At 39.6% G+C, this 28,000-nt stretch overlaps 1 protein-coding gene across 7 annotated transcripts in view; it reads left to right on the top strand.

The window, feature by feature from the left end:
• The window catches only part of LOC135485669 (sodium/calcium exchanger 1-like), a 111,840-nt gene that overhangs the window by 60,019 nt on the left and 23,821 nt on the right, over window positions 1-28,000 (top strand). For 4 of the 7 annotated variants that reach the window (XM_064768010.1, XM_064768007.1, XM_064768009.1 and 1 more), the window contains exons 2-4: window positions 19,787-19,887; window positions 21,114-21,143; window positions 26,947-26,970. In XM_064768010.1, coding sequence (XP_064624080.1) covers window positions 19,787-19,887; window positions 21,114-21,143; window positions 26,947-26,970 — 155 coding nt within the window. The remainder of the gene's footprint in view (window positions 1-19,786; window positions 19,888-21,113; window positions 21,144-26,946; window positions 26,971-28,000) is intronic. The other 3 variants (XM_064768012.1, XM_064768013.1, XM_064768014.1) reach the window with 3 other exon arrangements.

The following is a 28,000-nucleotide window of genomic DNA, read 5'->3' as shown; positions in this document are numbered from 1 at the left end:
ATCGTGCTTTGAAGCGTGACCGATAGCACTGCTGTTGGATTTATTGTTCTGATCAATACATTGGGCATTTGATCGAGCTTGCAGACAGAAATGGCTCTGAGACTAACCCTGACTGTGAGATTATATTACCGTGCTGTGCTCTGAAGCATTATAGATGGCCAGACTGCGACGATTAAAGGCTTTTATGTTATAAATATTATATCACTTATGCCCCTGGAACTTGAGCTACATGACAGACACTATCTCTAAGTGAACATTACTCTTCCGAAAATTGGTTTGGTTGGGCTATCTCTGCTTTCAAGCATGAAAAATATTGATGTCATGGAGCATTTCGCTGGCACTAAAACACCATCCGTAGAAGAACATCAACACGTCAAGTTGGCCATTATTGCAACTCCCCAAATCCAAGTAGAAAGCTCTATGCTCTTCGACAGTTTGCCACAGGAGTTATCTGTCACCTGTCACATGCGATGTCCTGGCCAGGGTTAAATATCATACATAAACAAACCCTATAAGGACAAAGAGAGGTTTTGACCAGGAAATTCAGTTTCCTTCCAGACATATTTGTCTGCTGTCTCTTGCCTGAGAGCTTCCTCGGGCAGCACGCAATGCCGGCTCGTCACCACTGTTGGTCTGCTGATGGAAATGTCAGGATGCCATGGTGGTCAACAGCACCGCAGGCGGTGGTCGAGTTTGTTTCTGTGCTGAAGGAAATGAGGTAATGTTCCATCTGCATGCGGCCAGGAAACATGAGTTTAGGCGAATGGTTCTCTTTATGGTGAAACAATGCATGGAACCCACGATCGTGTATTAATGACTGGATTATCACGTTTATTGATTTGCATGCGATTTCGATTTCTCTCCACGCAGAATGCAAGGTGATGTCCTCAAGTGACCTCCTAGCGGCAAGTGTGTTCTTAACCTAAGTACGATTTTATGTTACCATCCTGCTACCCAAATGAGTTTATAGAAAAGCTACTACATCACGTATATATATCGCATAGATACGTCGTACTCCCTCTTGGGCATAGCTCAAAAGGTGCTGCCAAGACTTAAACCTAATGGTCTCATTTGGTTTAATATCCGATGGGTCTGAAGACATTTAGTCAATATCCACTGATATATGGGATGGTAGCAAGATAGAGGGGAGGATGATGCTGGTTGCCGTAGCTTAATGCAGAGGCAGTCTAATAGAGATGCCGGCATGTGGCATGAACAGTGTAGACTCTTGATAATCGAGTCAGCTTGAATTGTAACACCATTTTCCATACTATATCTGAATAATAATATGCTTCTTGTACGGTACATTTTTTAAATGCTAATCCTCATAGGCCATTGTATAGGGCTGTATATGCGTTACGGTCCATTGGGACAAAGAGGCCAGAAAGACACGTATTATATGATTTTGACGGCCATATTTAAAGTAAGGGTTGAGCAGTGAATAATTATGATCATATTTCTTCAGACATTATTGTTATCATCATATTTTTTTTTTAAATCCATACGTTTAGAAAGGTGAGCTGCCCCGTGTACGAGTCATGAACATCATGCGAGCATGTGCCTCGTGGCTGAAACTTTAAACAGTTGGAAAACGTGCTCATCATCAAGTTCATGTTGACTTGGTAATCCGTCAATTAATGTTATCGCTAATCTCGATGTGTGATCAGGAAGCCGTCCCCATTAGCGTACCAATCAGAGACTTTTAAAAAGATTTTGCTGGTCAGGACCAATCCTAATGACAACTGAGTAGGTTTCGTTGTACAGTGCACAACTGCTGCAACTGGTATGCCGTTTGTGGCGTGACGTAGTTGTCGAGTAGTTTTCATGGTATGATGGTTGTAAAAAAATGTATCGTTTGTCTCGTGTGGTCATTTTGCAAAAATCTTATACAAGATACGTACTATTGCCTAGTTAATAAGGCATAAGTAAGTCAATAGTTAATGATAGGGAGATTAAGATCAGTGACTTATCACGGATTACGCATACGGATCGAAATGTACACAGAATTCGTCCTCTTTCCACAGAATCTTATCCGTATACGTATAAGGATTCGTGATAGGTCGCTGTTCTCAAGCTCCCCAAGTTCTCTGGCACGGGGTCCATGTATTTAGACCAGTTGCTAAGATACACCATTGTTGTCCGCTTCTCGGCATCTGCCCTTGTGAACCATGCATCCATCCACCAGCGATCTGATCGACCCGGGCCAACATGCGATAAGTCGTGACGCTAAATAACGCCAAGATAACTGCTCATTCAGGCCGATAAATCTGTATCGGCGGGTGCTATATGCGCAATACGAATGCCAAGTGGTTGCATACTCCTCTCAACAGTAGACCCCGTTGCTTTGAGGCACTTAACGTATCTTGACAGCTTTATACAACAATTGCACGCAGAAAGCCAATTCTGATGATGAAACTTGGAGCTAAATGGTGTCAATGTCTTTTGATACTCGAGAATGCTTTTGAAAAATTGATTCTGCACTTCATGTGGAATAGTGGAGATGTTTACTGGTTGGTTACAGCACGCTAGGTTGGATACAATGTTCAAAGATCTTCCAGGGGCTTCACATTCTCTCTCTGAGTGACAGAGAAGGTTTTCACCAAGACTCCATTGCTCTTGCATTTTAAGACTTGCGCAGTGTCGCATAACGTTTCATGTCGAGCAATCCTTTATCAATTTCTCTGCTCTCAAATCAATGCGCTGACCTACTTTATCCGCCACTCAATCTTGATATTCATACCGAAGCCATGTGCACTTGTGTCTCAGTTCACTCTTGATTGAGACATGCGTCATTTGTAACCAGTTCGTAATTAATTATGCATGCACTGAAGTCATAAAAACCTATGTTGTTTGCTCTCTTGATCATCATTGCTGCATGACCCCATGCACATAGGAAATTATGAAATTTCAATCTCGTTCACAGTATTGGACATCATGTTTACATGGTATCAATTAATTTGAATAAGACTCCGCACAGGCAACATATTGCATGATGTTTGTATTAACCCTGACATTGTTTCTTTCTGCTCTATTAATTCAGTATTACCGTGCATTACTGTTCAGAGGATTGGAGTCAGTTGTGAGGATGCAGGGTCTGTTCATGTGTCCCAAGCCACTGTGTATCGTCATCATCTGCAGGACATTTTTTGTATAACTTCAAAGTTGCAAAATGTTATCAAGATGTTAGTAAAACACAATTGCTCGTGTCGACGTGCTTACAAGTTTGATTCCGGTCTTGAGCGTTAAATATGAGCTGTCGCAATATTGGTAAGGCTTGTGGGTATATTTGATATTCGAGCCCCTCAGCCATTAGGAAGTAGTGCTGAGTCTTCGCCTATGATTTCTATTAGCTGGCTGTCAATATGTTGTGAAAGGAGCAGGTTGTCAACGAGATGGTAGCAGGCGTTTTTAGAAATTGACCTTATGTCGGCCGCATTTGGCTCCCCATTGTAAGGTATTTCGTCCATATCAAGGTAGTAATGAGCACTGTTAGGAAAGTCAGGTGTTATGTTATTGAACCGTGGCTGGTCATGTCTGGTTTGTATGTGTGTAATGTGTACTTTGTCCATGATGTCAATATAGCGTTTGAATGACGTCAAGATATCCTACAAGTTGCTTTCACTTCCATGTATTGGTATCATTCATATATGTGGACATTGATTGAGGAGGTTTCACAAATCAATGCAACTTATATTCCAGTAATTGATCGTACCATTTAGTGGTGTGGATGGATTGTTGGTCGTACCTATGGCTCTCTCTTCATCTTTAGAAAAGAGTGTGAACCAATGCAATAGTTACCCCCATTATTGAGCCTGGCGATACCCCCTGACGATTCTATTCTTAGCTTTGGATTTGAGTCAAATTCAGGATCACAGTTACTCTCCCTCTGCTGAATCGTTGGCAGGGCCTTTCACAGGGGCAGTATTGTCCTTAGATGACTATTGCGGTCAGCGTTATATTCTTAATATATTTATACAAAGCAAAGAGTCAACTCAAATCTCATACGTATCGTCGTTTTATTTGACTACGGCAGCTCCCCAATGGTCCTTGTACAACTTTATGTGACATCTCAACTTCAGATATGATCGAGAACAATGTATCAAACCCTTGGGAGTAGGTCGAATGAGATGACTAAAATCTGAACCAAATAAAGCATCAGCACGATAACTGTATCAGTGGTTCTGTTAAGCCAATTTATCTAGATGTAGAGATTTAATTTGCCAACCATTTTCAGGATTATTATGTAACAACAGGTTTTGGACACGTACTACATCTAGATTTAAGTACATGTACATGTACATGTATATTGGTTTGGAATTAAAACAAAACTAGAATGAAGCATCTGATAACAGGTGTCCTTATGGTGGTTCCAATTTTGGCTTGATCTACTAACAGGCAATGCATTCAATTTGTCAAACAATCGAGTGGTGAATCTCCAATGAGTCTGTATCTCAGTGTACAGTACAGCAGTTCAGCAGTTCGATTTGATAGCTGAGGGGTGTATCTCCGTGCATACAATCTGGCCTGACGGCTCTGTCTATAAACCAGAAATACAATCACAGCACAGCCACTCATTCCCTGGGGGCCCCAAAAGCTCTGTTCATCACTCATACATTGACTTTGAAACGCTAGATAGCGTATCTCTTAACCAAAAACTGAATTGGAGAGTAATTAGGGCTACATGTATGTAGGTATAAGACTTAAAAGATGAACTGTTTCTGATTGAAGTCGGATCAACTTTATATTTATTAATGCATCTTTTTGAACTTAATCACCAAAATATCACGATCATATATTACCGTATATGTTGAATACGTCAGAACTTACAATTACAATTTCAAATACGTCAGAACTTGTTATTACCGTGTGCTTATTTACTCCGTCTGATCGTTTGATTACAAGTACTATGTATATGATCATGTGTATATGCGTCTGAACTTATGATAATCATGATCTTCTGCTCAGATGCAATTTTCCGATCCGACGCGATTTGAATACTGGCTCATCAGTTTAAGAGTAAAACCGTGATCGACTGCTTTATTCTCTTCGGTCACATACATTGATTTATCGGTATGGATTTTGACGATACTCCCATCCAGCCCCCAATATCAACTACACACTATTGATGGATGGGTTGGTTTTCCTTGGAAGGGCTATTGATTTCGATGCTTTGTCATAAGTGTAATTCTTTTCAGCTACTTAACTGTATGTCGATTGTTGAGTACGGCTCCTCTCTCCCTGTTTGGCCAATTTTATGTTATAGAAAAAGGGATAAGGCGAGATGGATTTCTTAAAGATATCGAGTCAATAAAGGTTCCACACTTAGTGCTGATCGCCATCGATTTGCTAACAAATTTACATTTGACTTTAGCGCTGACGATATAAATAAAGACAAGCAAATGATTTCGATGAAAACCACAAATGACATGCGCATTTACAATTTTAGGCCTTTCAGTACAAAACTGAAGTACGGTAATAACATTTACTAGTCTTTGTTCATGTCGCCTGATATCTGTCTCCTGGATAAATATTTGCCATCATTTGTTTCGCATCACCGAATGACGAGTGATTTAAAGGTCCAGTGTCCCATGGCATGATTTCCTACCTCTGATGTTGATCGTCCAATCTGTCCGCCGTGATTCATTATATTATTTACACACTGCGACAAGGTAGGATTAAACATTGATGAGGTGGCTGTCTGTGTAAGCCATGTAATCACACACGAGTATGATGATGATATCTTGCCGCGGAGAGGACAGGGCATTGATACATGTAGAGAAACATTTCATAGGGGATTAAAAGAGCTGCATAGCTGATTTACTGAGCAACTACAATGTCGACTGCTGAACAATGTTGGCGTTATCGCTACATGTAGTCCAATGTGGTCTAAAGTAAATAGATATAATACCAACAGATATTTTAACAGCCAAACTCTGGACTACTAATCCACACTGGTTAAGTTCGAGTAACTGATATTAACAGATCATTCCAGCATGGATTTATCGGTAATCGTACAGTAGCTCCTAACAAGATCACAAAAACAATTCCACCAGAATGTGATAATTATTGGGCATCAATTGTAAACTTATGCTGCAAAATGGTATGCACTATCAATGTGTGTTGAGAAGATTGGGGGAGTTTCTTTAGTTTAAAAGCATGAGCGAAATTAAAAACCATTGTGTCTTCTTTGTCATTCCCATTATTTTTAGAAGGACTTGTACTAGGATATAATTCTCGACAGTTAAAGAGCTGAACAGGCTTCATCTCTCAATGCATGGCTTCAAGTGTTTTTTTACACTGTGTCCTCTTGAATTGATTGTTTACTGTTGTAGTGAGAGTTCTGACGTATTGAAACAGGTGACTTGGAAAGGTCTTCAAATACCTTGGTCGTCACTAAGTCTAGGAATAGGCGAGTTATTCAACAAATATATGTGTCTACTCTCTCTCTCTCTGTGTTGACGTGATAAATCATCCTGACAATATCAGGCCATTCCCCTCGATATATAATCAATATGCGGAAGGAGAAGTCGTGTTGTAGGTCCTGTTTGCAAGAGGATGATGGTAAATTTGCTGAATAAGGAATAAATTATTTTCCTTGAAGTCATATGATATCTTATAAGATTACTACAGAAAACAGCCAAATATAATTATTCGTATTGAAGAATTGAAGTCTTAATTCTTAATTCTTAAAAAATTGTAAAGGGTGTAGAAACTGTTTTGATTGTTGTTAGGAATCACACTATCAAAGTATTCAAGAAATGATTGCAATGTAGTGATGTAATGGAGTGTCTACACCATGTTATCGATATTTCTCGAGTTAAATGTCATGCATTAAACTATTCTTTCTTACGAATACCCTCAGTTGAAACCATAAACACTTCTTTACATGTAAGACAGAGGTAGAAACAGTATTAAAAGAACACACATTGCCTCGAGCGACTTAAACGTAAAGTACATACACATGGGTGTTTCTTTTTCTTCACAAACCATTTCCGATGATCCTCAATTATAGTGGAACGTCACATTTTCACGTTTAACTTGTTCATATTTTCCTTGTAACCATGGTAATCTACTCCACCCATTATCGTGTACTATCATCAACCCGACCATGTAAAGTTAATCAATTTGTACCAGTTAGAACTGGTTGTAACGCACCGATCGAGTTTGTCTCGTCAGCACGTGACTACTACAAGATTATCAAAAGTTTCAATGATTATCGTTATGAAGATTGGAGGTTGGGTTCATGGGGTTCGAGGCAAAGATGTTTGTCTTGGTATGATTGGGTGGAACTGATTCATAACAGGTTCGTATCTATCCATAGAAAGCAACCTAATTCAGGGTGGGGTCTGAAATTTGTCTGGAAATAATGCGTAGCTTGTCTGGAGTGTCATTCAAAGAAAGTACATTCAAATTGGAATTGTTTGATACCGTTTGACTTGTATCAAGTAGGAAAACACCGTCAGCATTTCGTCATTGCTAGTTTAGAAATAAGCTGTAAAAAGTAGCATGTTACATTTCTGATATTATAATGATTTTGAGCTTGAACCCCTCATCAGCAATATTTTTCCTTTGTATCAAATTGGAGAGAAGTAAGTTAGACTCCGTGTAGCCATTACATTGTTAGTTTGGAGTCATTGATATTTATTTCCCGAATCTCCAATCATCTTGCCGTGCTGGCCATCTCCCACAAGCAAAAAATTAAACCTTAAAGCAATATGTATCTGCCATTTTCTCTTCCCTTCGAGAGTCATACCAGTCAGATCCAGTAGCTAACTATCAGTTAGAGACCGCACCCTCGATCCATCATGACAATCGTTTCCATTTGACAAACTCCACCTCCTCTATTTAACATCGGCAGCGAGACTGCCTATAGCCACGAGATTCTATTCCTTTCATTTCCCCGTGGAGATGAGTATTTTGCTGTTCGATTTTTTTTAATTGTTTTTACATTGCTGGTGTCTGTTTTGGTGAATCCTTGCCTCTAAGAGGAGCTGTCATTTTGTATTGATGTTGAGTAGTTGCCTGTCCTGTGATGGTGAATTGGTTATTGGAAAAGTAATTGGACTTGGGTGCGTTGTATTCGGTTAAGTTGGCTATATTGGCTAGGAAATGTTTGAAGTGTATTTGCTACTGGAAAGCTGTAATTGCAAGACGTTGTCTATCGTGCTGGCAGGGGATGTCATACTATAGTTAGTTGCATTTTATTTTCGTGGCGAGTCGATTTGCTGAGAACTATATTCACAGTGTATATCATAATTATTAATACACCCTTGTTCATGAATCAAATTGATCTTGATTTTCTCAAAACTGTCAAAGTTGGACTTCGTAGGGTTTCATATTCTGTGTTTCAATTTCACTGTTTCTTTGGAAGGAAACTGTTGAAGCGTTACGAATGAATGCAGAATAGAAATCAGTTGACGAGATCATTTTCTTGCTATGGTATCGTTAGTGGTAAAAATAGGTTGATGCAGCCAAGGAAGTTAACGCCTTAGTAATGTGGGTTTTGATCTATTCGAGGAAACACATAACCTCGGGATTGGTTCCTGCCGGTAGTGCTCTATTTGTTTCAATTAAATATTCTAAAATACCTGGATTTAGAACGAACCGCACTTTACAGTGTAAATGCACTATGCGCAAACGAAACCTCGTTTTGATTTGGGTTGGTACAAAATGTGGAAGCTGTCAAAATCATTTAAAAGCACATTGTTCATTGTTTAATTCGCCTTGAGATATTTTAGAATAGAACTTGATACCTCACTGTCGGTTTTGATTGTCTCATCAAAACCGCTCGGGTGGAGCTGAAATGTTGACATGGCCAAAATCTCGGCTCTGCCTCGGTAGCCGCGCTCTACCCGAGCGGTTTTGGTGAGGCAACCAATACCAACCTCCAGTTCGGTATCAATTCCGGTTCCATAAATCATATTTTCTTCCTTAAGCTATCACTGTTCATTCCGGGAATTTGGGGAGCTGTTAGGTAGTGTTGTCCAATGAGAATTCGAATACTGCATCACCAGAGCGTCCGCCAATCAAAGGAGGCTATATCTGGTAGATTTCTGGTCAGTTTGTTTTGGGAATTAGCAACCAACCATTAAAGCAAACATGACAGAAATTGCTAACAAACATCTATGGCTTGTTATGCTGTACTTGCAAACAATTGCTGTTAGCTGTTACCCATTTTGCCAACTTGGTTACTTAATCTCTGATAATATCATCATAGAGCTGGAGTGATTTGTTTGCAGTGCAAGTCTGTAGGTATTGCAAGTCTGCAGGTGAAGGGTATGTATAAAATATTCCATACTGATGATGACGTCAATGAGACTGCTTTATGAATGCAGAAATTGGCAGGGAATGGTGTATTTCCAAGATATCTACGTCATTAGGTAATGTCTACGACGGGTACAAGGTTTAAGCTTACATTTGTACACAAAATGGTTTCCTTTGTCTTTAATAGTGGTACATGTAGAAACCATTAACCGATTCTTCTCCATAAGACGTGAAGAATATGCTTTTCTCAATTCTTCAACATGAGTAAAACTGAGAGAAGACTACAGTCAAGGTGAATTGTCAAACTAATGCCGTGGATGAGTGTAGCCTGCTATCAAATGTACATTTTGGCCTATTCTAAAATTCATGGCCTGTCTCTCTGCGTTATAGGCTACACTGTATACACCAAAAAGCTCTCTGAATCCTGCGTCCACGCCGACCAATGGTCTATTCATGTCGTTCCCATTCTCCATGCTCAAGGCAATATTACCAACAAGCCTTGTGAAAAATGGAGATTTATTTCCGCTGGTGGGAGACAGATTCAATACTGGGGAATTGCTCGAATGTTTCTGCGTGATAAATCTGTGACGAAGCCTGGCATCTGGCTTGTGGATATTCAGTGTGTTGGGTAATCCCTCTTCCCAAAAGCAATCATGGTACTTCATCACAGATTTTCATTAAAACTCTGGTCTACAGTGCGAACATTATGTCAGTAAGTAATCAAGTTATTTTCTAATCTCGTCCGACCCAGTCTCCGACCCTTTTCACCCACATGCGTTGTGTTGATTAACAAGTATTGGCAAGAGGCTTGACTGGCTCGTTTGCCCGGATCAGAGTACTGTCACTAATGTTCTGCCTGTCGTTTGGGGGTCTGAGTGTGAATACAGATAAAAGCAGAGTATTTTTACATTTATTAAAAGACTCTTATAAAACTAACTGGAAATTCTCCCAGTCATCAGTAAATTCAAACCTACCAGTGGTTTTAGTATATTAGTCAACATAATGGGCCTATTCGCTGTTTTTTGTACTGAAATGACTAGTATAACGTATAGATACGGTCTTCAGTAAAATAGTCTTTATTTAAATCACCCATTGTTCAGGAATGAAGTGTCAATCACCGACCTATTCTCACTCACCCCCACCCCCACCCCACCCCCGCCATTAACTTTAGAATATCTATCGGGATCTTAGTGAGCGTTGAAACAATTTATCTTCAACGGAAAACAAGTAGGAATGAAATAGGAAGAAGATAGATTCATCCAGACAGGTGGTTGTTAGTACTCACTTGAGCTTCTTTTGGTGAAGTTTACTCGAATCTTATACAAATGGAACAAGTTTGTGTTTGTAGCTGAGAGATTTTACCGGCCGTTCTGGTTCATCCTTTTCTAGAAGTAACTTGTACCGTAATAAAAAAATGAGGTGAACGACTAATAATTGCTGCTGATGATGGTGATGCAGGGTGATGATGACGGCGATGATGGACCCATCTGTTGAATTAATTGTTTCTAATTAGAACACTTATTATGTACTTATCAACACTTGCATTACTCGCTTCTAAGTTTGTTTGTGTTTCATGGAACCCCTCTAAAACAGGTTCCTGTCTACCATGTCTGAGACTCCCGGGGCAGTCCATTGCGTCTTCCTAGTAATTGGATCTCCTTATGTACCGGGCGACAGGACGAGGCCGGTCCAATGCGTCCGGATTGTACTATGTCTAGGAGTACACTGCTGTCATACGCTCCCGGAGGAGCCATACATAGGGTCTGCTTTCACTGCATGGTGCGTACAGTCGTGGAAGTAGGCCTTGAATTTTACCTTTACATCATGAATATGGTGCATCTCCATTTCTCTTTCCCCAGGGGTTTGCATTCCTTGGTATTGCATTCAGGCATATCTAAATTCAAGAGCAAAAAACTATTAGCGATATCGTCCCGACTCAGCTGAAGGATCGGGATGCATAAATAATGACTAGAAGATTAGTGTTCTGCTTCGCTGAAAGCCACACGTACGTTTATACACTGGGCCTTGAACTGTACAAAACTGAAGTGAACGCATTTTACTAGTATTTGTTCATATCACCTGTTGTCTTGTTTTGGAAATAAACCTATTTGAATAAAGGGATGCAGAGTATGAGACGACGAACATGACACACTGTTCATAATCAGTAATAAGAATTCTAAAATACCTTGGTACCGTAAAGTCAACTTTTAAATGGAAAATGCATAAGCCTCGTTCTGAGAGTGGAGTGTTTTGGACACGCAACCAAGATGCTCTACCAAAGTTCCCTCGGGTTGCACTAAAATGTGGAAACCATGCACACAGCTCACTTCAGAAGTTTGAGGCTCTCAAAACACTGCTTCAAACACAAATCAGCCAAGGAAGCATCAACCACCCTAAGTTTTTTAATGAGCACTACACATATTTGCTGAGAAAAACGCTCCAAATAGCCCATTTGCGCGGATTTTAGCATCACTTGAGCGAGCCGATGCGGACTTCCTATGCACGCTGCCGTAACATAATGTAAACAACGGCGCTACCGGCGCTCCGGGCAGGCGATGGATGGAATTTTGCTAAATTCGCACATATTCAAGTTATTTTCGTGGTCTATCTTTTTAAGTTTGAGGTATTTTAGAATAGAAATTGAACCCACGGCTTCGGACCTTGGTTGAGTTACCAAGACACTCTCGGGTGGAGCTAAAATTTCGTCCAAACCCGAGCCGATAGGCGAGGGTTTGGACTGTATTTTGGACTGTATTTGGACTGTATTTGGACTGTATTTGGACTGTATTTTGGACTGTATTTGGACTGTATTTTGGACTGTATTTTAGCTCCACCCTCGAGTGTCTTGGTAACTCAACCAAGGTCCTCCGCCTCGGGTTCAATATATGCCGAGCAACGAATGATCGTTCTGCTAATATTAATCTTGTTGACGTGGAATGGACTTCCCAGAGATCAAGTTTCTGCTGAGCTTTGTTTAACACCAGAACGAGGCCTATGGGTTAATGCCCTTGCACCTGTTGCATGTGTCTACTACAGTGTGATTAATCAGCACTCTTTGCAATCAAAGCAGTGTTTTTATATTGTGTTATCTTACCTGTTGCAGTGTTGGTTTCACTCAAAAGCCACTCATCAGGTTTTTTGTTCAATTCTCTCAACTTGAACTTTGCTGAATGATATGTCTATGGTCTAAAGATATCAGTACACTACATTGTATAAATAACTAGTAAGGGAATAGCTCTAGAAAGTGCTCGAAACTGATCGATCTTTAAGGCAATGTGAACTATTATGTACACACCGTAATAGGATTTGCATGTTCCATCACTCACCTCGTTGTAGCTGGTTAATTCGACAACCACAGAAAGAAATGATCTCTTACAATTTTCATGTGTTTTGATTGTCAAGATGTTTCGTCTTAATTTCATGACCAACATTTGTAATTTTACATCGTAATTTCATTCAGATCCTTAACATTAACCGTTCTTTAACTGCATTTTGGTTTGACTGGACCTCCGGACTAAAACGGTTAACATCCCGAGTCGCCATTAACGCACGACCAAATCAGAATCTGTTAAGAGTATGCGTTTATCCGATTGATCTGTCTGGGCGAATCTGCTGAATGATCACATTTGGTGGGCATTTGAGCATAAAATCTATTTTGATCCGACTCCATGTGTTAGTTAGAGATGGCCAGAAAATCGCCTCATTTTATCAGTGGTGTGGCAGCAGGACGGAAGCGTGCGACAATACATTTGGTATTATTTTTGTAGTTACCATCGATTCCGTTTTTCAGACTGCTCTTACGACCAGTGATTGTATGCTCTACTGGTCCAACTCAAGAAGACAATGAGCAACCAAACCTAGCACATTTCTGGGCTTCATTGGTCCAAGGTGAATATTCTTGGCAGAGCCATGAATGGATTTGCGGCACATCAAAATGACAGACATACTGGTAGTTAAGTGTGTTTCTGATAACGACCTAAAGACCCAACACAATGGGTGATATGAATAAAGGCTAGCAAATGCTGTTACTTCAATTTTGTACAGAAAGACCAAGTGTAAATGTACATGGAGTTTTAGATAAAAGCATTTACTACTCTTTATTCATATCACCCATTGTCTCTAGACGTCTGCTAAATCCTCCCCCAAAGTGTAGTTGAATAACTCGAGTCTGACTGGAGTGCTTTGACATCGGTGATTGATACCCAAGATAGATTGAAGGTAATACACGTGGAGGCGATCTTTGCTCGCTCCATCAGTAAGGGAAATCTTTTGATGATGAAAATCGGTGCAGCAGTCCTTGTTGCCAGTTGCTGAATGTCAAGTGAATCCATTTTCAGGGTTTGAAGTACCCAATAATATTCTAAAATTATCCCAGTTCCGTAGCTATTAAAAAGTCATACAAATTAAACTAATCAAATATTAATTGCTTCTCGTAAGTCAAATTTTCCATGATGTGAAGTAATCCTAAGTAGAACATAGTTGCTTTCATGAAATCTGCCCTATAAGAAGCTTGATAATCTTAAGAACGTATTAGGCTTTCAATTGATGGTGCTGACACACGCCTGCCTATTAACTTTATTTCTGGTTATAATGTCACTGCGATGTCAACTTATCATAAAGTAGGTTGATAAAATGTTCGATAGAATCACAGCCCATGGATGAACTGTTAAATTCACATATTGAAGACGAAAGTCGCGGCCATCTTTAAGTTTCGTCAGGAACTACGTGAAAGTGTTGACCCTAGGTTTAGCCCCGAATACTTTAAAAAATTGTATCTGCACGCCGTTGGCGCGGGCTCCTGCAGAAACCCTCGAGCAGGACCAAAATTGAAATAGTGTCTTGTAAGCCATAACTGGCTGGCCATTATTGTACCAATGGATGACACTTGAATAAATATAATAATAATATATATCAGGAACGAACAATAAAAGCCTTCCCATTAATTCTTTTTAGTGAGCAATTTATATATAATCCCTCTTTACAGCTGTATTTTAAAACTCAGCCCTGGTAAAATGATTGTGCCGAGTGTGCTACTTTATTAGTTCTTGTGAAATTAATTTCAATGTGGACCAGCGGAGGCCTAGGACACAGCTGTGAATTGTAATCCATCCTCCCCTGCATGAAGTGCCATAATGTTGAGTCTGCAGAACCCATGTATGGCCATGGATGGTAACCTGATTAGGTCGACCAGTAAAAACATTCAAACTGTTTTACGACAAAAAGTTAAATGGAATATGCATGTTTTAAACTTAGTGGAAAAAGAAAAAGAAGGTTATCTTACAAGAATGAAATGTATTATTTAAAACAGTACTCTAACTACAACTGTATCGTTGTAGGCAAAATAATACTTGGTGAGCTATTTAGATCAATGAGGGGATAAAATATAGTGATTTTACAATGTGAATCCCTCCTTCTCGAGCAACCGTGCCGATTTATTTCATAACGACCAACGATCTACTCAAATATACCACACGCTGCCGACCCTGTAGATTGCAAGCACTTGGAAAACTGCTAAGTAGGATGAGTTAATCTGTCGTATATACAGATAAATCCGGCGGTAATTGACAATTTGACCGTATCAGATAGTGACTAACATCATGTCCCTATAAGTTGACGCGGGACTTATTTGTGGATATGGACTGTGTCAGTTTGTTAACAGTTAATGGAGAAAGTAACGTCTCGCGATCAGCAATTGCAGTGTAGGATACTGTGAGTTAAGCAACTGACACAGGTATTTAGGTTGGAAGCATCGGCATTGCAATGGAATGTATATCAAGAAGCGTTGCTGATATTTGGTGAGGGAGGCCGTTGGTAGTTTATACTGGCCGAGACAACAGTGAAACGGCATGTGTACAAAAATAAGAAGCGAGAGACTGTATCAAATCAGCCGAGTCTACAAAATTGATAGATTCACGCCTTCAGTCCTGAATACTGCCGATTCGTGAACTTCCAATGCATTCCATGTACATTGACACTAAATATGCCCAGCACTACTCCTAGTCGAAACCAGACCTGGCAGAAGACACTCAAGTTGTCGCCTTAAGTGTTTTAGGCTCGTTCATAACTTCTCTAATTCGTTATGTATCCTCCGTTTCTATCTCGAATGTGTTCAACTCTGGCTTGACTGGTGTTGTATTGGGAGTTCTGTAGGATCTTTTTCACTGTTAAGAAGTTCATTAATCACCTCGGTTACACTTACAGTTCTAAGGGCTAAGAGTGGCGTAGGAGTGAGTTGTAGATTGTGGGTAAAAGCTTGGAGGCCTTTTTCATATTTATCATCGTGGCTCTGTGCATTAGCCATCATTGATCGCTGCTCCACTCCACCACGCTGTAACGGGGGTGGAGTACAGACACCAGTCCCTAGAATACAGCACATGGCCGTATGATTGTATTTTATCATTGCCACCAACAGGCTATCAGCTTCTTCCAGGTTTAATAGATATCGTATTATTTGTTGTAGCCTAAGTCTTGAGGTTGGGCCACTGCAGTGTGTTCCATATGCACATCTGGGTAAAGGTTATTTTGGTTGCTCTAGGTATTCCTGACACAATCCCTTCCCAATAAGTTATAACCTGCATAAACTTGGTTAATAACTACATATAGTAATGTATATATAGTGTTGACATAATGTAGCAGAACTTCAAAAATGTGGGCGTTCATGTAGTTCCCAGGCCTTGCTAGGCTTAGCTTGTTATTCATCTGGGGCAACATCTCCACTTTATTAACAATGTGAAAGAGAGCATTTTCTAGAATGTAACATCGCATGTAAACAAATCGGTTTTTTAATTTTGTGACAAAAAAGCTTTCTCGAATATTTGGCTAAATTACCGGCGCCATACTGGTACACATTTTGTCATCATTAGTTTGGAAATTTCTAGATATTCCATAGCGTTAAAATGCTTTTATGATAGTATAGAACTGGTTTTTGATGAAGTCTTGTAAAGTCTACCTACGGTAGGTTTACTTGGGGATGAAAATGTGGGCTCCTATCGTTGAAGCAATGCTTTCTCGATTACGAATATGAAATAATTGAATGCAAAAAACACAAATTGTGCCAATTGTTATCCTGTACCTATCTCAAGTTTCTCCTCTGTATTGCTGAGCCACCATCCTGCACGGGCACTCTGTACATCAATCAAGGACACGAATATTTCATTGTGCTTTATGGACTGTTGTTAGTTGCAAACTCGCAATATTGCCATCCCAGATAGCCAGTCCATCCTTTATATTAATCCAATCTGACACACTGATCTGGTCTATCTTTCCCATGAGTAATCTGAAAGTCTGGTCAGATCCTCCAGTTATTTTTCATCCACTGGGGCTGCTTTTTACTGATGATTGTGGACACCCCGATTAGGTAGTGTCAGTCGCCAGGATGCCAGGATAATTAGCCTATTTATGTTTTGGGGAAAGCAACCATATCAAATTTGTGATCGGTCAGAAATGGACTCGACTTGATTCCTCCCACTTAGCTTTTCCCATGGATCCGCTCTAACCAACATGGGTTGCCTGCAAAGAAAGCCAGTAACATTCTAGATTTGTAGGCCTAATCGACACTGCCGCAACAAATCATTCGATTTCCTATCAATAAAAAACTTAATTTTTCTGTGACGCGATCTAGCAGCCATTAACCTTTGTCTGCTGCTAACTTAACCCCCCCCCCCCCAAAAAAAAACAAGGAGTGATATGAATAAAGCCCAGCAAATGCTTACTTAAGTTTTGCACAAAAAGGAACAGTGAAATGCACATGAAATTCAATAGAAGTATATACCTTCTTATCACCAATTGCTGATATGGAAATTAAAAAAATATAAGCGAGCTTATCTTTTATATTTTTGACTTTTATTGATGATACTTACTCGGTTACTCAGATGATTCTCTTTATATTTTTGCTTTTACTGATGATACTTACTCGGTTACTCAGATGATTCTCTTTATATTTTTGCTTTTACTGATGATCCTTACTCGTTTTTTCAGATGATTCCCATTAGCATTAAACCCACAGACATCCTATTGTAAGCAATGAAGATCCCCTTTGTGTAGCGGTCTGATAAAAAGCCGGAGGCCATCTCCGCTTCGGCCTAGTGTTTGTCGTTTTCTAAAGGAGAGACTTCCTAAATGAGATTGTATGGATGACCATTAGCAATGTCAGCATTGGAGAAGTATTAGCGCGTTAATGACCTTGTGGTCTGGTCAGTATTGGGTATTCCACTGGCTATGTTAGTCTTGCTGTTACTTCAGGCTGACCAGCCTGACCCTGGGGGTATATAAATTGGGCAGCATTTGGTCGTCCTTTCTATTCTATCTCCGTGTACATTGTAGTTGTAGACTTCGGGAGTACTTGCGTGTTGGTTGGATTTGATATCAAAGTTAGCAAGGAATTCTGCATGTGCTCCGGAAGAGAAGACGGAGACTTTGAGTCACTTGGTGATATTTTCTGAGCGTTTTTATTGCCAAATGTCGCAATTATGGTTAATGTCCAATAAAATACAGAACCTTTTGTTGATGAAATTGACATGGGCTGGAAACCTGGGTGTTCGACCGCTAACTTCTTCCGCGCATCAGCAACAAAGTTCCTTATTCCTTAAGAAATCATTTGACCAAAAGTTGAAATGTCTAATTGAGCCCAAAGCCTCCGTCAATATTTAATGTGTACTCCCTAAAAAAAGAAGAAAAGCTTGCCATCTCTCTGGATTCGGAACTGACACTGACAATGTCTCAAGTGCTTCTTAAAGGATATCGCGCTTCTCTACTATGATGTCATCAATTGGCGAGATCGAATGTGGCTGTTATTGTCATTCTTCAAGTTGCGCATGACTTCATGGTGGAAAACTCCTGTACTCCGATTGAGGTTTGCTTGCAAACTATTCCGCCACACTTGTTTGTTAACGGGGAGACTCTTTGCTTACCTTCTCATATCTTGCAACTGGATCATTTTTTACCAGAAGCTTACACTATAAGCATTGGCTAGATTTCGTTAGCCTAGACATATGCCCGGCTATAGTCAGCTCAGTTTCTTTTCAACGGAAGAGAGATCATTGCCTCGGCTCGACCTTTCTGCGAAGATGTGAGTTACAATCTGTTCCCGGAACTTAGGTGAGAGTACGCTCTTCAGCAAACGGAAGCGATTACTAAAACCCAATTCTCTTGAACCTTATTTCGAAGGCATTCAAAGCCAATGACCCTCATCACTGACAACTCTCGCAGCCCCATCCGAGCATTTGCATAATCCACCACATACATGCATACCGTCTACTGGATTAGCCTGATCACTCAGAGCCGCGATCTTCATGGGCCAGTCGCTATTGAATATTTCAGATATCATAAATCAGACTGCTCCATGCTAGAAGACATGGAAACTATCGGGCCAAAAATAATGGCGGACTGGCTTTGGCGGAGATCAGTTCTGGGCCATTGGGAATTCAATTGAAGATAGCTTGCTTTGTTTTATGTGACAGAAATTGCGCTAGGTTTCATTTCATAGATTCTTTATGGAAAATTAATACTGTACTGAGCTTGATCATCGCGGCAGTTGACAGATAGTTCCATGGAAATGCAGTCGTGTAGTTACAGGATTTGTTCTTTGCAGTGCCAGTGGCATGATTCATCACCATTTAACTGCAGTACCTCGAGAAGTTGCCCAACATCATAATAACACCATTATTAGTCGAAAGTATTTGTACACTGGGCCTTTGTCCACAAACTGAAGTATAAGCATTTTTATAGTCTTATTCATATCATGCATCCATTGAAGTTATTCATCAATGCGTTATTGGGCTTGATGAACATAGAATGGTCATATACATGTCAAGTTTTTGGGATACCCACCACTTGATCCAGGCTTATTTCTACTACATGTATGATCATTGTTATAAGAAGGCATCCTTACGCTATGTATGTTAAAGAGTGGATGTAGTTCGATGTAAGAAGTGGATGATGTCTGTATGGGACTGATAATTCCACATTATTCAGAATGATAAGAGGACCACTTATGCTGTCTATGACATCGTTTAGCCGCCAATAAAAGCAATTTATCAGGCTGCAGTTGGCCATGATGCAAGCTATAGTCTTCGAATTCTACCCTTTGGCAGTTGCTGTCTAGACTGGTATTGTTACCCTATAATCCTTGACGACAGTCGAGAAAATGCTTGCCAAGAGATTTAAATGCACGAGGCATTGGCCGAGTTGAATATCGATTATTAGTTTGGGGTCTTTTCGCTAATCTCCTGATGGTAGTTCAGATTTGATTTATTGAGACGTGATTTGGTCATGGTTGGTTGGAGAGAAGAGCATTGTCATGTGATTCAGGCGGTTAGGGAATGGTGATACTTATAGAGGCCTAGATTTTCTGATTGCCACTTCATTTATGTATTTCATTTGCTTACAGAAGGGACAAGAGGAATGATGCTACAATTTATCTCTTTTTTTAACATCCAATGTGACATTTACCTTGACCTTGACCTTAATCTCACTGATTGTGACCTTGACATCACCCTTATACGCTTTATTTGTATCTTTACAGACAAATTATTAAGATCCGTATCATAGATGATGAAGAATACGAAAAGAAGGAGACATTTTCGATTGAACTTGGGGATCCACGCCTGGTCAGGAGAGGATCAAGTAAGTACAGTCGTGATCTCAAGTATATTGACTACTTGCTATGTTTCGTCACCTGCATAATGTTCTAGCTGAAAGAAGTTGTAAATGAATCTTCGCAATTGCAGTTTTGATTCAATGATCTATATTTCTTTTGCCTTGATGCAACATAATTCTCTTAAATCAGCCACGAAGTCTGAGGGCAAATTGGATTTATGGCTCCTGAAAAACTCGATGAAGGGGAATTATCTATAGCAGTTAGGAATTTTGATAACTCTTTGAAACTTTCTGTCTCTAAATTTGTCTCAAGAAACTTGAGAGATGAAAGTTGTTCTAATACTAGTAGTCAGACTTGTAGTTCCATATAATCTTCTTCATTGAAGCCAATTGCTGTTTAGAAGATCATTTTCACTTTATCAATCTCTGTGAATACACTCTATAATTATTTAAACGGTTGCAATGCCTCGCCCTCTGAAATGTTCTACCCTAACTGTTGGTAATAAACCCATGTTAGTCCTCGTTTGTCCAGTTGTTTGAACGCCAAAATTTATGTTGGATCTTTCTAGAACTGACCAATCAACACCTGATGAGAGAAAACAAATACCTTTAACTCTTCCAACTGACTAACATCAACCCCCCCCCCCCCAAAACACAACAAAACAAAACAAAACAAAACAAAGACAAAAACAAAAGACACCAATATACATTTTCGGTCTATTCTACTTGCATGACCAATCGAGCTTTTGGAGAAACAATTTCGTTATAAAATGCAGTTGCTGGTCTTCATATCATCCATTTCCCCTTAAGCCCTATCTGTGGTGTTGTTTACAGAGGTGTTTAAGATAGTGATGGAAGGTTGCCCAGTTCGCATCACACACACTATTTCTATAGTGTTAAAACTGTATGCTTAATATGTGGCTTACTTTCAGTGTTGGCTCATGGCGATGGGTGGGGTTACAGTAACTGATGTGGTGTTCATCTGTAAAAGCTTGTTCTCATGGTCAAGATATTTTCTCATTGAGATATTGAAGTTCACCTAATGAATATGAAGAAATGACAATCCCATTCATCATTTTGGCCAGTAAATTGCCATCCATTACATTATTTCTGTAGGTCTTCAAATCATGCTACAGTGTGTAAGAGAATAGGCATTTGATATGATGGGCCAAATTGTTTGAAGTCACAAATTCATGTATTTAGCATTATCATGAGAGTGTTTCTCCGCATTATTACTGACCATGTTATTACAGTCACCGGTGAAAATCTCTTTTGCGGAACTGGTAAGTTTGCGTTTCAGTTCAGTTTGCAGGGTTTAAACTGCTGCAACTGGCATCGCCTGATTCCTGTGTATCATTTTTATCCTAATCCCGGTAGATGGAGTTGGCCAAAACCCTGTCTTTAATTATTTGGCTTGTACCACGTCTGGCTTATCCCGTGTGGGTCACATTTTTCCCTAAGCCTTCATCTCATGTTTAGCACACACTCAACTCGCTAAAACCCGATAAAACAAGTTTGGCCCAAACCATGTATGTACGTTCGATTTATCATATTTAGCCAAAGCCCTAGCTGTATATCATACTATATTTGGCCCAAAACTTTGTATACCACGGTTGGCCCAAACTGTGCATATCATGGTTGGCCAAAACCATGTATATCATGGTGACTATAAAACACTACTTTAAACGTGTAGACACATTTGGAGCTTCTCCACAGCTGAACACTTATCATAAGCCTGCTGCTCATACCAAACCCCAACCCTGCATAATCATGACAAGTGTGCCATATCCATGAATATACATGTCTACGTCTCCTTATCTAGCCATTGAAATCTGGTGGTGGGTTTAGTATGCCCTATTGTATAGCATGTCTTTGATATCTCTTATTAGAGAAAATAGAAGTTATGGTGAAGAGTCAGCGGTTGCATGGCCTTAAAAACCTTACCTTTTATAGTGTTCTTCCTAGGTCTTGCTGGTGGCCAGGTTTTGTAAAGGAATCTTATCCATTTCCTTTATTGGTATTTGGACCGATTCAAGTCTTGTCAATAGAGGAGGCTTTGAGTAGTTACAGTCCTTTTAGTAAACTTGAGATTTTTCTTCTTCGTTTCCATCCCGTTTTTGTCCCTGATAGCTGAATTGGCATTGATAGATGCATTATCAATGTATCTGATCAATTCAGACTGGTGAATTCTTGGTCATTTGGTACTTAATGCCAAGACCTCTTCTCGTTTCAGCAAACCAAGGTATAAAATGGGCCTTACGATCTTCTATGTAGTTCATAGGACTAACTAATTCTAGTTCTCGGGTGTGCATGACTTGCAATGTTCCTCTTGACACGTTAAATAATGAGACCATACCTTTTTACTAAAGAGTTATAGATAATTTAGTCATTTCTATAGTCATGATAGTAATCAGTGATTTCCTAGCACGATCCTATTTGGGTTTCATCACCTTGGACTCTTGCATTTTGTGCCGTGCCAATTCTGATATACGCCAAATTATGGATGGAAACTCTCCGTATGGGCGGTGCCCATACGGAGATTCTTTCTATTTCCGTGATGCACATAAACACTTAAAGTCATCAGTGCCAATTTATCTCTCTCTTTATGTCACTTTCCATTAGAAGTGTCATTAATGATTTGGGCCATATCGCAATATGGTTATAATCAACCGATGCAGAACCTCGAGGTATATAAACTGAGCTATATACTGTAAACAGTTGCCTTAGTCTCTTGTATTAGTTTTCTAATACATGTAGTCTGCTAATGATAAAAAAACAAGTTCACAAAAATCTATTTTCATTGTATTGCTCGGACATATTAAACAGATTATTGACGAATCACAGCATCTGTATCGGAGATATTCGGACCGTATTGGCACCCTTCACATGCCTAGTTATTCCTACCCCTTTTTAACAACCTTTGCATTGCTAACATCTTATGCTGAAACTCGAGGATATCAATAGTTGGTGGATATTTGCGAGTGTTTAAAGTTCACAAATTGTGAAGATTATTTTTGGGGAATGTGTTTTTATTGAAAACTTCCAGAAAACTTTTCTGCTCTTTCGATCCTGCGTCTGGATGTTGGCAAGTCGACTTTGGAAGAGGAAACAAAGAACAAACTGCATTCCTTACCAAGGGTGGATTGTTACAACTCATATCGTTCCCTTTGGCTATGAAATGCGTCAGCTACTTTCAAACCTTTCGAATATATATGCGCAGTGTTAATAGAGTTATCCCGGATTTCTTTCTTTACGAATCCAGGGATTTACTTCCTTTGTGTGCAAACTATATTTTGGTAATTTGTGTATTTACCATAATGAAAAATGCTCTATTCCATAGAAACAAGTATCTATGTAAAAATTTGAATTGCTAAAGGGTTTGATAAATAATTCACATGATTTTTATTTTCCATTTGACAAAATGTTCGTGTAATGGATTTGAGTTTCACAATTCCATTGTAACGAATTAACTTCCATAGTCTATGATTTGCCATGGGCTCATCCACAGAAAAAAGTAACTGTTTAAAGTTCACAAATTTTGAAGAGTATTTGCAGGGGGAATGTGTTTTTATTGAAAACGTCCAGAAAATGTTTCTGCTCTTTCGATCTTGCGTCTGGATGTTGGCAAGTCGACTTTGGAAGAGGAGACAAAAACAAACTGCATTCCTTACCAAGGGTGGATTGTTACAACTCAATATCATTCCCTTTGGCTATGAAATGCGTCAGCTTCTTTCGAACCTTTCGAATTGCATACGGAGAAATGTCCCTTTCCGGACCCAGAGTAACTGTCATGGTGCTTGTCATCCCATTATTTGTTTCCGATTAAATTTATTAGTGATCTGGTATCCTCATGGCACACTAGCAAGACTTGTGACTATATTTTGCCTGTATCGTACTTCCAGTCATGCAGATTGCAAAAAGAAACGAGAAGTAACTTTTATGATCCAGAATTAGCTTGCTTCTTACCTTATACTGGTTTGACCGATGCTCATGTATATCATAAATAAAACTATCTGACTCTCCATTAGTGATATTGCTGTTAATATGGCCCTCATGGGTGTGATAATGTCCCACCCACTTCAACCTTTCAAACTCGTTACTCAGCCCCAGATGTATTCAGAATTCAATCTAAACCAGCTTCCCATCCGTTGTTCAGGAGAAACATGATTTGTTGGCGGTAAAAGTTGTGTTGCTATCCTGACAATGTCCAGTTCGCATGAACTATATAATTATTGATAGAGTCTTATCTTCAGAAGAAGTAGTGTATAGTAATTAGCCAGACGGCTATGGACATAGTGTTCAGTGGGAACGGTGATGCTGTACTTTCTACTACTAGTTGTTTCTCAAGAAATGATCGTTTTCATTTTTGTTGTGCATGTATGTGGTCATCGCACCACAGATGGTGTTGACCACAGGGATACTTGACGAATCATGTATGGAACTCATGTGGGGGGCTACTCTAGAGTTACCATTTAAGGTCTGGTTCTTCTGCGTTGTACGGTCTTCAAATTCTTCCTTATGATGGCATGGACTTTGGTTACTGTGGCTTCTGTATCATTGACACAGTTGGGAACATTGGTTGTTAGACTAATTGAGCAAGAGATCAGGCTTGAAATTTGACTTCCCTCTGATACTGGAATTATACCGGTACTGATAAGCAGAGGAAACGAAATGAAGACTCTTAGTGCGCAGGCTTTATCCCTAAAAGTATTTGGCATGAAACCGAAATTTCGTTCCCTCTTCTGATCATGGTCCACTTTTGCCAGATCGTACTTTGTGACTCTTAGTCGTGTTAGTACAAAAAGGGCAGTTCATGAGGTACGGATCAAAAGATGAGGGGTAGAAGTACAAATGTAATGATTTGCACTACCATCTGTCAATATGTCTAGGCTTTCAAGCAATTTAATAGCCTGACAACACCCAATCATCTTTTCATACGCACATCAAGAACATCATCCGCAACTATTCGTCACGTTCCTGCACCACTTATCTCTCCCTATCTTCTCACTCTTTCAGCATCACCAGGTATAAGACTCCTTGGACACATGGTATCCAGCTCTAACATCAATGTTTCACAACACTTGTCCGTCCTTTACCTGTCTGTTAATTCTGCTTCTACCCCAAAAATAAAACGTTCTTCCAGTACGTCTCCTGCTAATACCTCTTCTCTAGATGCCACCATTCATTTTGAAACCCTTACTGCACTTCTCAGGAGTTGTGGCAGAAACACCTGCCCTATAAATGAAATGAATCATAACAGAACTTTTGCTTCCACCTGTAAGGTTATGGTAACTCCTGACTGGTGTTCAAGTAAGATTACTAGCACAAAACACATTTGAACACAACCATGATTTCAAGTAAATTAATAGCTGACTTTTATTGAAAACACTGCAAATGTTTTTACACCATTGCGCTCCAGTTAAGGCACCTAGGCATTACTACATTGTAGAGTTATTAACAGGAAACCTTGGCACTATTTTTTTCTCATTTCCTACCAGTGGCTTGTATACTTTCCTTTAGCCTTGTGAAACCAACAACAACCAATGCGGAATCGCCGTGCGAGCAAATGGTAATGACTTCAACCAATCATAGGTTTCGATCCTTTGCGAAACAAGTCATTGGTTGATTTTGTCAGTCAGTCAAATCTTACAAGAGAGAGACTTTAGGCCATCTGCTGCCAGCTCGCTTTTCATTCTCTGCCAAAATTATCTTATTCTCAACGTACATGCACCCATCCAACCTCTTAGCTAAACAATGAGGACAATATGCAGGCCAACTACTTCCACTAACATATTATTTCTTTGCTGTGGTGTCGTCAAGTAGCTATGATATCACCGCACTGATGCACAAGTATTTAGAGGAAAGCCCAAGTAATCAATGCATCAGTCAACAGAAAGCTTCCCTTCAACAGTTTGTGACTTGTGAAGCTGTTATAGTGTGTGTTGATGGTTCGTGGACTGCTTTGGTGGGCTAACAGTTTGTCTTGTCTCAGTTATGTGGCTCAATAACAAACGAGGATTTTCCTGTGCCTTAGGAGTTTTCCTAGTTCAGAAATCTGAAGTTTTGATTTCTAAGTTTGTTTTCCCTTTGTTTTTGGCAGCATTTTAGGTTTTATCTGGTCGTCAGCAACTTTGTAGTCATAGGAGATTGAAGAAAATTTGTCTAGGTTTTGATTTCTGATTCCACACTTTGGCAAAGTTGTATTGTATAAGCCCTAGGATGCTGAGACAGCATCATTACTCGAGCTGCTCGAGTTTCTGACAATGCATTTAACTAATAGATTCCCTACCTTCCGCAGCTAATAGATCTCCATTGTCCTTTTCCTTAAATTTCCTAAGTCTTACTTTTATTCCTCAGTTTGTTATTCCTTATTCCCCTAATTAATACTGCTATTTAGAAAAGTGTTGTCTGTGTGTTCGAATGTCATTAGATGAAGTATATAACGGGTACTTGCTATAAACCACTAACATTTTATGGCATTGTAAGCCATGAAATTGACCAGAACATCACTTCAGGTTGCCTTCTGAAATATATTACTTAATTCAACCCGTGGTATTGAGTTGGCTAAATATCGGTCTTGCCAGTACCAGTGAGAAAAACTGTACAATTTCTTAGATAGATTTCACCAATATTTTTCAGATAACTGACACTCTGGGACAGACGGAATCATTTTATTCACCTTATTTCCTTTTAACTTTGGTGCATATATAGCCCCTATTCTCTGCAGGCGCTCTGCAAAACATGCCCTTCCTTCATCGCTGAATCCTCTTAGCCAAACAAGCCGAGGTGGATTTGGAGGGGCCCAGCCAATACCTCTTACAATGACTGCATTTCTTCTACTTGAATTCACAACAATGTTATTCCCTCTGTAATGTGTTACACATATCTCTTTAAATGGTGTTATAACACATATTCCTCTCATGGCGTGTGTTACAATTCACTTGCCGTTCTTATACAAATTGTTTTAGGTCTGTGTCACTGGATTCATGGACCTTCCATCACCTTGGTTTATTCCATATGTGTTACACATGCATCACACATGTGTTTCATCTGTTACATATGTGTTCCTTATGTTTCTGTTTTTAGTTGACTCTGGATCTGGTGGTGAAGATAAGTATCTCATGATGCGATCGTCAGGAAATCTGCATGGAACCGTCAAATCAAGCTGCTTCTTTATTTTCTTATTTGAATCGACCAGTATTACTCTACATGACATTGTACTGGCCAAGTTTACTTCGCCATTTGATAGTTGTTTATATGCCAATTGTGCCTTAGCAGTTACACAATTTGTTCTGGATCCACACCTTGTCACTCAGAAGAATCACCTTCTAAGGTCAGAAGCATCCAAACTCAGAAACGAATGCCTTGGTTAGCCTAGTAGAGTTGTATTGGTCCATTACAGTCAATTGCGGTTATTTGCCATACATTTGTCTTAATAATGACCGTTTGCATGTACAGCATGATTCAGTATTAAATATAGTATTTTGTTAATATCTTTCACATGTAATAATGTTAGCCCCAGCTATAATGAGCATGAAGGCTTGTACCTTGTGATAGGTTGTCTTACTCATATGGGACTGAGGACTATCAATGCTTCCTGAACCCCTCGTTAAAAACAATTTACCAGAAAAGAAACGCAGAAGTAGAGAATACCAGTACGTCACTGTTGCACTGTTCCACTTTCTGAAATGTTTTGGAATATTTCGGAACTTTTAACTATGTAACCTTTTTGGTTCGTTTGTCCTCAGTCCCTGTAGGGTTTAATGTTTGTTTCGTGTTTTTCGCGTAACATAACTTTCCTTTGCAGGAGGAACCGTTGTTCCATTATCAATACCACACAAGTTGTTGTGTGGTGATCATAGATGGTGTCAAAGCAGCCGCTATCTGCACCACTCGGGCGAAATATTCTTCCTACTTCCTTCTTATTTTTTTTTCTCCCCGAACTTGATGAATATTTCAAATAAGTATTTACTAGGACGATTCATTTAAATCAATCAGCGGATTTTGTCTGAAGTCGATGCAGCCCCTCCCAAACCGCTCTTGGTCCGTCATGGTACTGTAACTTCGATTCGCAAAGATAAATATCGCGAAATTTATTTTTTGATTGGAAAAACTACGAGAAATTTCATAATTGATCAAA

Source organism: Lineus longissimus, chromosome 3 (genome assembly GCF_910592395.1).
Source record: "Lineus longissimus chromosome 3, tnLinLong1.2, whole genome shotgun sequence".
In the NCBI taxonomy this organism is placed as follows: Eukaryota; Metazoa; Nemertea; class Pilidiophora; order Heteronemertea; family Lineidae; genus Lineus; species Lineus longissimus.
Note: the sequence above shows the minus strand (reverse complement) of the source record. Positions and strands in the feature narration are given on the sequence as shown.